This window comes from Rhea pennata, chromosome 1, assembly GCF_028389875.1.
Source record: "Rhea pennata isolate bPtePen1 chromosome 1, bPtePen1.pri, whole genome shotgun sequence".
Classification (NCBI taxonomy): domain Eukaryota; kingdom Metazoa; phylum Chordata; class Aves; order Rheiformes; family Rheidae; genus Rhea; species Rhea pennata.
The window spans coordinates 161,905,494-161,917,672 of NC_084663.1; the positions used below are offsets into that span (position 1 = coordinate 161,905,494).

General features: G+C 35.2%; 1 protein-coding gene across 1 annotated transcript; it reads left to right on the forward strand.

Annotated features, from left to right (window-relative positions):
* Positions 1 to 111: 111 nt before the first annotated feature.
* Positions 112 to 11,570, forward strand: TGDS (TDP-glucose 4,6-dehydratase). The gene is made up of 12 exons (XM_062580784.1): positions 112 to 191; positions 1,116 to 1,182; positions 1,676 to 1,744; positions 3,432 to 3,522; positions 4,606 to 4,748; positions 6,284 to 6,382; positions 7,266 to 7,325; positions 8,252 to 8,295; positions 8,588 to 8,753; positions 9,218 to 9,276; positions 9,879 to 9,976; positions 10,366 to 11,570. Exons 1-12 carry the CDS (start codon positions 112 to 114, stop codon positions 10,464 to 10,466), a joined length of 1,077 nt encoding a protein of 358 aa, XP_062436768.1. The 3' UTR covers positions 10,467 to 11,570.
* Positions 11,571 to 12,179: the final 609 nt, after the last annotated feature.

Consider the following 12,179-nt stretch of genomic DNA (forward strand, 5'->3'; position numbering starts at 1 on the left):
TGGCTGCGACCTCCCCCGTGAAACGTGAGGGCGAAGCCACAGTGGCGGCGCGCGTGCGCGGTGCGGGAGCCGGCCCGCCGAGGCCGCGGGGGCTGCCGTAAAGCGCGGACCATGTCGGAGGCGCCGCCGGCCGCGGCGCCGCCGCCGGTGTTTGAGAAGCGGCTGCTGGTGACGGGCGGCGCGGGGTTCATGTGAGCCGGGGGCCGGCGGGGACCCTGGGCCGTGGGTCTTCCTGCCTAGGGGAGTTGGGGGCGGTAAATGCTGGGAGGGAGGGAGAGGGCCGCTCCGGTGCCCTCAGGCCGGCCGCCGTTTCGGGCGGGCGTCGGCGCTCAGGCTGAACGCGGCGTGGCCGGGCTTGAGGCACTTGCTGCTTCTCCGGGCGCTGTGGGGCGGAGGGGAGTAACGCTGCCAAAACCGAGGTCTCATATACCATCTGGGAAAAAGAAAAAAAAAAAAAAAAAAAAACACCTCCCCCAACCCAAAACGACAACAAAATCGAGGAAGCTGCTTTTATTCTCGTTTACTCTGCGGATAAACTGGTAAATGAAGGGAAGTCAGGCCCGGAAGGGTTTTTAATCTGCTTGCACTACAGCGATGTAGGAAGCTGGATATCTGGGAGAAACATGGTATGCGAGGGAGCCTTTTGTACGCAGGGCTGCATACCGAAGACATGCAATTCTATTCTTTCTTCTCACACCTAGGAATAGTGATAGAGAGCATATTGTAGAGAGCTGGTATTGCAGATAAGAAGAATTGACTGTTTTGGTATTTGTATAAGCTTAAGAGCCTAAGAGCGTTTTAGGAAGAGATTTGATGTAACATACATGTTTGTTTTTGAGATGGCTGTGAAGGCTGCTTTCTTCTGTTGTAGCATTATCTCTTTCTCAGATTTTTACTTCCATAGTAGTATATGGTTATGAGCATGATCAGTGTTAACATATCTTAAAATAAATCATATTCTTTTTCTGTGAATTCATGTTTCTCCCTTTTTGAGTGCAAACTTCTGTTCCCAACAAAGCCAGCCCACTTGATATTGCTGAAGTTATTTCTCAGTATTTTTTTTTACTTTAAAACAAAGTATATTGTTGTAAAATGCGTGCTCTTCTGTCCTACAGTGCTTCACATGTAGTTTTGTCTCTTGTGAAGAACTATCCAAATTATCTGATTGTAAATCTAGATAAGGTAAGTGAATTTTTGACTTCCTTATTAAGGAAAACTTTATTTTTAGTGTTTTCAACTAAAACTATGGCATGTTGATTTTTTTTCTGAATATGTGTGTGTATGTGTATGTAATTTTAGTTTCACTGTTTGTTTTCTCTTATGCAAAAACAGTAGCTCAGGTGCTGATCATGCTTATAATGCTCATCATGTAGTAGTACCTAATTACGTACTACTGTTATTAGGAAAATAAAGGAGGAGGCTTTTGAAATTCTAAGCTTCTGTTTAGCTATTAAGAATCTTTGAAGTTGGTATCTTTCAGACTTGCTTTTTTTTTTTTTTTTTTTTTTTTTTAAGTTTCATCATGTTTGCTTGCAAAGTAGCTTTTCTTTTGAAAAAAGCTTTTACATTATTTTCAAACTTACTTGAAATACGAACTTAATTAAGCTGGATCTGAGCTTGCTTATTCACTTTAATGAAGACTATTTGGTGATATTTTGTGGGTATTTCTCTTTAGCTTGACTACTGTGCAAGCTTGAAGAATCTTGAAACCGTCTCCAAGAAGGAAAACTATAAATTTATTCAGGTGATACTGCTTTCTCTTCTAGCAAATTTAAGTTTGGGCAGACTTTCATATCTTAGTATAAAGATAATGTGGTTTCCATAGCTCCCAAAATGGAAGTGACTACTTTCTTTTATGGTACAGTTGAAACTACTTTTAGTAATTCATTGAGTGTCACTCAAATGGACCTACCAGCATTTCTTCATCTGTAAACTCTGTAATTAATATCTGTACATCTGTAATTAATACAGATATTAATACAGATGTAACAAAACATCTGTAATCTGTAATTAATAAAATATTTCTGCATATTTCACCCACTGCGTATGTGGAGGTTGTCTTTCGTATGGTCCGAGCCAAAGTCTACATCTAAGCGTATTTTTAGAAGAAAATTATTAATTTATGTAATTTATTGAAAACTATTCCTTTAAAGAAAGAGGAATATATCTAAAAAAGTAAGATCAAATTTGAATTTCAATTAAATAAATAAATGGAAAACTGAGATTCAGCCTGTAAGAGTTTACCAGAAACCTAGTAGCATTAATAATGATAATAACTATTAATAATTCTGTAAGTTTAAAAGCAATTTATGGGCACAAAGTATTTGCTGGAGTGTTTCAGTACTGTTCAGGGATGAGAAATAGGTAAATCACTTTAACTTCCTCACATTTGTGACATACAGTACTTTTTAGAAGCTATCGTTTAAAGTTGTTAGTTGAGAACTTCTCAAAATGTTGGTGCATTGGAACTATTACCTTTTCTTGAAAATCTTTCCCCTGCCTGTAATAGCCCTTCTTCTCAGGTCCCACCTAGCTTTTCTTTAAGCTGAGCTATAAATGATAACTATCCATTGATAAATTATCAATATAATTTATCAAAATTTATCATTTTAATATTGATACTGTTGATTGATAAATTGATAAATATCAAAAATTTCTTAGCTTGTACTTAGTTTTGAAAACTGCTGCTGCTTCTGTATGAAGCTGAAGAATGACTTGGGTGTCGAACACTTGACTTTTTTTCCAAATATATCAATTGTTCTAGTAAGAATAAAAAAAAAAAATTAAGACACTTGTCTGCTCTGGATGGAGAGAACCACTTCGCCTTCTGTAATGCCACTAGGTGTCACTATCTACCAGCCAGACTCCAGTAACTTCTTTATTTCTTGTAGGAAATTGTCCTTGCTACTTTGGCATTCCGGGTACATGCTACAGTTCTGTTGTGTATGTTCTAGGGGATGATCTTGTTTCTAATGTTAAATAACAATGCGTATCCCAAAGTGAAGTAAATATGATTAAGGCTGTTGCTCAAAAAGCATGAAACGTGCATCTGGTCTTATTTTAGACATGGCACTGGAGTATTGTTAAAAGTTCAATTGGGAGCCTTACTTGTGTTTATAAATAAGTAAAAGAAGGCATACTTTTTTTATTTAAAAATCTGAATGTGAATATCTTACTTGCTCTTCCAGGACATAGTTTTGTGCTTTGGTTGGACAATTTTTTTTTCCTCTTACTGCTACTGAAGAAAAAGCTGAATAATACTGTGGTTCAGATACAAAATACATGCTTTGGCTTTGGAAGCCTGCTTTTACTGCACAGCTCTTTCCTATACTTCCTTTGTAATGGTTTATATTATGTGTCACTTGTTACAAATCAAAGTTTACTATTTTGTTATCAACATTTTTTTTTTAATGATTTTTTTCCCTGTTTAGGGGGACATTTGTGAGCCTCACTTTATTAAACAGCTTTTTGAAACTGAGAAAATTGATATAGTCCTTCATTTTGCAGCCCAAACACATGTAGGTGAGCATTGTTGTATGTTTTGTTATTGTACTCAAGAGATGCATTTGCTTGAAATACTAAATTGATATTTTTCATTCTTTTCCCCCTTATAAGGATATAGAATCAACTGTATCCTTGTACCAGCTGTATATCCTTGTACAAATTGTTGCACGGTTCAAGGACTCTTGGCATCTTTAACTTTTAAGAGGTTCACAGCTGTAAGAGTAAAGTGCTTCATCTGACTGTTATCCATTTTGACTCCATGTAAATGATGATGTTTTTCACATTACGCTTCAGATTTCATCTAGACACACACATGCAACTGACACTGTAACAGAGGAGATGAGAAGACTACTGAAAAAAGAGTTAATATGTAAACCTCTTGTTTTTACTTGATTGAGTCCAACCATAAAGCAAAAACTACTGTGTAGAAGCTAAGAGGGAAGTGTCAAGATTCTAGGAAGAGATAAAATGAATTATACCTGAAAATGCCTATTATAGATTAGCGCTATTCAGTAAAACTCGTAAAGAGAAGTCTCTCTGATATTCCTTTCATCATGAAAAGAAGTCCTTGAAGTATTTTCCAGAAAAATCCTTCTCAGAATTGGCAAAATTGATGTGCACGGAGTCAGTGCATCAGTGGCATAATACTAAGAATTACAACAGTTACTAATTTATTAACAGTAACAATTATATATTACTGCCTATTGCAAGTGTGTTTGAATGATACTTCTCTTACTGAAATTGACCCTTCCTGGAGGAAGGTTATCCTGCCACTTAAAGGTGATAATGCTATTTCAAATGCAAATGTCTGTAGACAGCAAACTTGCTCTTGGTTGTGGCCCCTTTTCAGGAAGCCACATGTTTTATCTTGAAGTATGTGTAGAAAACTGGAAGAGTTCTTCATTTAATGATAACCTTGCAATCTGCCAATCAAATAATTAGTGATAAAGCACCAACAGCAGTTTCAAGTCTTATTGCTGCCTCTTATGATTTAATAGGAAGCCATATTTTATTTTAATGGTTGGTTGTGTCTTGCCTGAACTTTTTTTTAATTTTATTCTGTTGCCTAATTTAATCAGACCTGTTTGGATTTTTTTGTAGATCTTTCATTTTGGCATGCCCTAGAGTTCACCTATGTGAATGTTTATGGCACTAATGTGTTGGTTGCTGCTGCATATGAAGCTAATGTGGAGAAGTTTGTCTATGTCAGTACAGATGAAGTATATGGAGGTAGCATTGATGAGGTGAGTTTGAAAGTGCATCAGGATTTTTCTAACTTTACTGGAGTTAATACTGACAATCATACACAAAACAAGTAATTTTCTTCTGTAAATGTATGACCTCTGAACTAATTTGGGCAGTGCTTGAACTTGTAGTATAGGTTGTTTGTAGAAAGATAAGTATCAAAACTGTCCTTAAGATTTTTCATAGCATGTTTTTAAATTGAAATCATTCATGTTACTGTGAGATTGAAATTGTTAATGACGTGACTATATCTAGGAGATAGTATCAGAGAAGTGTATTGCACAAATTTTTCTTGTGCAACACAACACTTGTGTGACTTCAGTAATGTACAGAGCTTGTTCTGTTTTTACTCTGTCTTGACTGCGAGCTTGACATGCTGGGAACTGGTTTTATACACTAGCTGAAATATTAACAGAATTATAGTTAATGACATATGCAGGAAGGGATTTGTGCATCAGTGGAAGTGGAATGCAGATGTTTTATTGTTCTGTGAAAATATTTTTGATTCTTGTCCATTTATGATTGAACTTAATTCAGGAAATGAAAGCTTAGCTCAGGAAAAAGATTACACATGGTTGTCCTTCTAAAGGCATAAATAACAACAAAAGTGTCATAATCTGTGAAAATGTTAATATGTTTCAGAAAAGTTATGCACTTTCTTATTGTTTAAATGCCTTCATCAACTCCTTCAGCACAACTTAAATCTATAGGCTTTGTGATACTTAGGATATTGTTCTTCTGTTTGTACATCAGTGGTTTGGGTGAGTAACTTTAAACTTTTTCTGCCTCTGGACCTTGAAAAGAACACTCTCGTTTGTCTGGATTTATTCTCTTTGCAAATCAGCTGGTCTTAAAGAGATTTTTCAATAAGTCAAAAAAAAATTATGCGTCAATAAACTTCAGGAATAAAGGTCAGACAAGAACTGAGTGTTTTGTTCCCATGTTTAGCTTATTGTTGAGTTGCATCTCAGCTGGTGTGAAGTCTGGTGTAAAGTGCCTCCTTCCCTTGGTTCAACATTGTGTCCGTTTACAAGTGAAAAGTGACTGAAATGGTTGAGGTGTGTCAGGATAGCCGCAAGATTGCTTTGGGACAGAACTGTTGAAGTTTTACGTTAGAGGGCAGTGGATTTAAATTCTGCTTTTCTCTAGAGAAGTTAAGTTTTTAGAAAAGGGAGAAAGGATCCATTTTATTTAGAACTGAAAGCTCAATTTTCTAGCTGTGGTGTGCAGTGACAATATGCTTCTGAAGAGAATTACTCCTGTTTGTGGTGATGGTGATTGCTGCAACTATGAGGTATTCTGACAGAAGTATAATACTACTACCATTGATATTCTGGCCAGTTCCAGTGCTTGATAACTAGATCATCTTGTGTCAATCTGCTTTAAGTGGAAGGGTGACTTTTTCAGACTGTTCTTAGATGTTTATGGATGTTCATTTCAGTTGCAGCTGTAGTTTTAATGGGAAGTTTTATAACTTTCTGAGACTTATCTGGGCAAAAGAAATTATGTAATGCAAATTGTCCTTTGACTGTAGGAATTTGATGAATCTTCACCAAAACGTCCAACAAATCCCTATGCCTCCTCAAAAGCAGCTGCAGAATGTTTTGTTCAATCTTACTGGGAAAGGTACCAAGTAAGTTAATACAATCTTTAAAAACACTAAAGCCCATACTTAACAGCATCTGTACTATATGCACTAAGAATATAAAAAAAAATGGATAACACAGTGCCACCTCTTTCCTGATTGCTAGTTTTGTGGTTCGATTGGATCAGAGGATGTCCGTCATTCTTATTTCTGGAGATAGTACAAAGGGATTAGAAAAGGTCAAGTATTTTCAAACATTTTTAAAAATTTGAACTGTAATGTCTAAAGTGTTCTCTTTGATAAAATGGTTGGAAAAACATTAGCAATTGAAAAAACAGTGTTAAACTAGGAAGAAATTTGTTTATACAGAAATAAAATATGCAGAATTCAAGTCACATTAAGGATTAGATTATAGTGAAACTAAAAAAAAAAGAGAAAAGGAAAGAAAGAAAAATTAAGCAAACTCAAATAACAGTCAGTTTAAGCAGAAGTATTTACTTTTGAATGCCTTAGGTTTTTTGTTTCTTAAATGTCTTTCTGCAAAATTGCTTTTGACAAAAAATTGACTTGATATGGTGTTAGTAACTCTGAAGTCTTTACCTGGCATAAGAAATAGTAAGTCTCTAGCCAGACATATACTTACGCATATTTGTGTATCTGTGTGGTATGTGTAACATTCTGTGGCTGATTCCTAACAAGACTAGGAAATTAGGAACATTTGTCACTCATGTTACATGACAAGCTGAGAAGACTGGATACTCATGTGTTTTTGACAGAAGCATATATAGCTTGATTTATTAATACACATATCAGATTTCAGATTCTTGACTGGGCATTACGTATGTGTTATTAATCTGCAGGAAGCTTACGGATTTTTGTTCAAAAGTACTTGATTTCTTATATAATCACATGCATGTTTAATATTCTTAAGTTTCCAGTTGTTATTACCCGGAGCAGTAATGTTTATGGACCACACCAATATCCAGAAAAAGTAAGTTAAATGTATGCTTTACTCTGAGCTTCAGTGCAGTGTGAATCAGAGTTTGAGAGTGATATGTTATTTTTTTCTTCATAAGAATGAACTAATTTTCCCACAAAGTATTGTCTTGCAAGTGCATTAGTCTGTGCTTAGCCATGGCTGTGTGTTTTGGTCTCATACTAACACATCAACATGACTGATGCTTTATTGACATCCAGAATTAACGTATAAGTTTAGAGCTTGTCAAATATCTACATTACTGTTGCCACAGTAACTGTTCTGGAATTTTCCTAGTTTTCAGAAGATATTTAACTGTCGTACGTCTAGCAGTGTCGCTGCCCTTCCCGCTCCTCCCCTCAAGTTATGTTAATTCACATTTTATGTGCTGTCATTGGGGATGTTAAATAACAGATAAACATCATTTTAAAAGGTGAACTGGGAGAGCGTGATATATTGGGTATGAAAGCATATGTTTTAACTTGCAAGGCCAATAAATAAAATGAACCTATAGCAGTCAGAAATATGGGGAGAAGTGCAACAAAATGACTTGTGGTTTTTTTTGCATTTATCCATGCTTATCTTGCAGGGGCTTACGCTTTTAAATAAACTAGCTGTTTTGATGCATATCTAATATTGAGCTTGTGTGCATTCTGTAGTGTTGTCATAATGACTTTATTTCCTGTCTTGATAAATAAAAATAATAATAAAAAAAAACACAAAAGGAACGGTGGTGTACGAAATACTCTGCTTACACCAGGAAAAAAGAATACTTGCAATTTCTAGGCTTAATGCATTCTTTAGTATTGTAAGTTTTTTTAAAGTCTATTCAAAGATTATTAAAATGCTTGGTGATACTTACTGGTGAAGGATCATATTCTTTATAGAATAACAGCTTCTAAAATAAATTGGAGTAACAGTTTTCTTGTTTAACTGTTCAGGTTATTCCAAAGTTTATCTCTTTGTTGCAACAGAACAGAAAATGGTATGTAAGTTGATTTTTTTTTCTTTGTGTGGTATTTATGCTACAGAAACTATGATTATAGTCATAATTAGGTAGTATGGCTTGGAAAACAACAATTTCTTAACTGTGTTACGACTTTCTTAGTAATGGGATTATTTTTCAAAAGTATTTAAGGATTGTATGCAAAGAAGCTATTTAATTTAAGATACCTTCATGTAACTTTAAATAGAAGCATTCAATTTAATAGTCTGCATTTAAAGCAGTTTTGCTGGTTAGAGTAACAAGAATCTTTTGCCTTTTGTTTTTTTTTAAGCTGTATTCATGGTTCTGGACTTCAAAGAAGGAATTTCCTTTATGCCACTGATGTAGTAGAAGCATTCCTTACTGTCCTGAAGGAGGGGAAGCCAGGTGAAATTTATAACATTGGAACTAATTTTGAGATGTCCATTGCCCAACTTGCTAAGGAGTTAATCCATTTAGTGAGTAAACAATTATAATACTTTTTCTTAGCAGTCACTGTGTGTAGGCTGTATGAAGAGTTGTACTGTAAACCTTTTGTAGCACTGTGAGATAGTTAAGTGTTTGAGGTGGGAGAAGTCAATTTGCAAGCCTTAGAATAATGTGCTACCCTTTCTGTGGCAGCTATAGCATGAAAATGCAGTACAGACTATCATGCAGTGCATTGCATTACTGCATTAACTATCCTGAACAGGATGTAGGGGACATGATGAATGAATACTGTTCAACTTTTCATGCTATTTGCTTCAATTTCTGTTTGAGAGCGTGGCACTATTGAACTTTTAAGTTACGAATGTTTAAGAGCTTGGAAGAGGCGGAAAAATTATTAGAATTGTTCTAAATAGTTCTGATAATTTCAGCAGTTTGACAACTCAGTATGTAAAAAGACAGTGTAAGATATTTGGATTCTCCCTCCCCCTAACAGATAAAGAAGACCAGTTCAGAATCTGAAATGGAGCACTGGATGGATTATGTCAAAGACAGGTAAGAAAATAGCAAAGTATATGCAAGATAGTTTTATTCTGAAGGTTTCTGGGTCTCTTGCTTGATAAACTCTTCTGTAGAAGAGTTCCTGTCCTTCATAAAGGACTCTGCTCTTGAGAGAGTAGGAGCTGTTCTGCTTTCTTAACTTTTTATGGATTTTTACATCTATGAACTGTAAAGAACACTTCATAGAAAAAATATGAGCTCTATTTTTTATTTGGATCTTTAGGTCAGAGTTTTGTATTTAAGGGGAGTATGTACTGCTGATGTCCAAAGGTTAACTGTCTTCAAACTTTCTTCAGACTTCTCAGCAATGAAGTCTGCCCTACAAAAGGGATAGTGTAGTAGCTAAACTTTTTCTTAATGACAGTCTTTTTTCAGTACTTTGTTGCATTCTGCATAACTTTGATGAGATGAATCCCATTGTTTATCATCTACCCTTAGTTCTTTGCAGTTAATGGGGCTAGTCTGTTCATGTCATAGGAATCTTCAAAATTGAAGCACATGTAATATGATGTCTTGAGGACAACAATGTACTGAGTTTCTAATTAATAAAGCAATCTAATCAAATCATTTTCCTTGTGTGTTTCATACTTTGTCAGACCCACCAATGACCTGAGATACCCAATGAATTCAGAAAAAATGCATAACTTAGGATGGAGACCTAAAGTGCCTTGGAAAGAAGGAATAAAGAAAACAAGTATGACTACCTTTTATACTAACTGATTTGGATGTGATGGGAGAATGAAAAGGGAGAGGGGAAAATGAGTATGTAGCTTAATGAGAAGCTAAGGAGAATGAACTTAAGATTTTAATTTTGCATAAAATGGACTCCTCTTTAGTGAATTTACTTGTTTAAAAAAAATAATCACTGTACAGTAGCATCAGGTACTAGAGTTAAATCATCTTTTTAATGCTAGAATAAGTCTTGGATTAGGACTCTGTAAAGAAGAAGGTAGATAATTGGGATCTTGTAGAGTAACACTTTGTATAAAGAATTCTGTTACTCTTGCAATACCTATGGAATCTTTGAATTTCCCTGCTGTTATCTCTGTCCAATTTGATTCACCAGCGTTCTCTTCATACTAGTTGAATGGTACAAAGAAAACTTTCACAACTGGAAGAACGTAGAGAAAGCTTTGGAGCCCTTTCCTGTGACAGAGCCATTTACACAGCTTGATGTTCCATAAGGTGGAAGAAAACCTGAAGGAATTTATTCTACCTCACACAATTTTTTTCTTTGAAATCTGCAATCAAGTGACCGCACTGAACTTCTTATGTATTCCAGATATGAGAACCGTTATGAAGAGAGAACTACAATACCGCATGACTTTGGAAGGGCTTTCAGCACTTTATATAGATTTAACCTATTAATCTCAGCTCTTGGTGCAATATTATATCCTCATTAGGTATTGATTTTCTTTTTTTAAAAAGAATTCTACAAGACAAAGAATTTTTATAATGCTGTAAATTTATATAGCTGATGTCAAACCTGACTTATTCATTTAGAATAAGAATATTGTGATTGCTACTACTAGGACTTCCAATGAAAACTTTTATTTGTTCTGAAATCTTTTATCTGTGCTAGTCTGTTTTTGCAATGTAATATATTTGTTCTGTCACAGTGAAGAATTCTGTTTAATTAAGAGGAAAAGAAGCTGAAGAGTATAATTCAATTGATAAAAGCTATATATGAATCCCAGATGCTTCACAATCCTTTTCTCTGTTGGTGCAGTATTACTTTCTGCAGATGACTGTTAAAGACCGTTACCTGCTCTAACTTCAAATGTCTCTTCCTTCCCCCGCCTTTTCCTTCCGTGGCTCCCCGATTCCTGCCCCCTCCCTGCCCCCACCCCCCCCCCCCAAAAAAATGAAAGAGGTAGCAGATATTCTCATTAAAATAATAATAATGCTTCCAGAAAATTTAACTTCAATGTCTGATTTAGATGTCATCTTTAGTGTACTATGGACTCTTTAATTTCCTTCTTATCTCTTAAACTGTAACAAGCTTGAAATACTGTAATACAGTTAACATTCAAATGATGAATCTTCCTTTGATATGAGGACCATTTACAGATAAAAACTTAAACGGTGTTTTTTGTTTTTATTTTTTTCTGCTCTAGAGAATTGTGGGTTGGCACACCTTATTCAATGCAGTGTTTCACAAGTTTTCTATCAAATATTTTTAAAGAAGAAACAATACTTGAGTTTTCATTTTGAGGAAACTTCAATTCTGTGAATGTGTCAATGAGATTCTTTCCAAAGTTGATTATTAATAAAAGTTACTGTGTTTGTTTGCCTGGCTTTTCTCAATGAAAAACCTCTAGTCGCAAAAGGCAGAAATTACAAGACACTTGTATGTTATACTCTATTAGAATATTTTGCATACTGGATACTAAGATTAAGCTTGTACAATTGAATCACTGTTAAATAGACTAAAAAATGGTAATATTGAAGTATGTTCTTAATATCTGCATTTTCTTCAGACTGAGAAATATTCATCTTTCTGATCAGTTTGCATTTTACAAGTCTATACCAGAAATAGCTGCAAAGATCTGTTTTAAACTATACTTTTGCTTATTATGGCAGCTGCACTGGATTAAATGGAGTAAAAAGTATAGATCTTTCATATCTGTTCATGCTAAAAGGAAGATGCTTCTTACATCCAGTCTCCTTTAGAATGCAAGAGTCTCTTTAAAATAAAATTCAAGTAGCTTGTAATAAGATGTTACCAAATCTGAGGAAAAGTGTAGTCTGGTTTATTGAACAGATCTTTAGGAAGTATTCTGAATTTTTGGGAGATGAAGATGCGGTCTTTAGTGAAATTTCTGTAACTGTGAACAAGAAATAAAGAGTGGATTTTTTTAAAAGGGTCTATTAATTTTTAATGGAAAATATTCACC

Coding starts and splice junctions, on each gene's coding strand:
- TGDS (XM_062580784.1), top strand. CDS start 112: ATGTCGGAGGCGCCGCCGGCCGCGGCGCCGCCGCCGGTGTTTGAGAAG. Junction 192..1,115: donor ACGGGCGGCGCGGGGTTCAT/GTGAGCCGGGGG, acceptor TCTGTCCTACAG/TGCTTCACATGTAGTTTTGT. Junction 8,754..9,217: donor CTAAGGAGTTAATCCATTTA/GTGAGTAAACAA, acceptor TCCCCCTAACAG/ATAAAGAAGACCAGTTCAGA.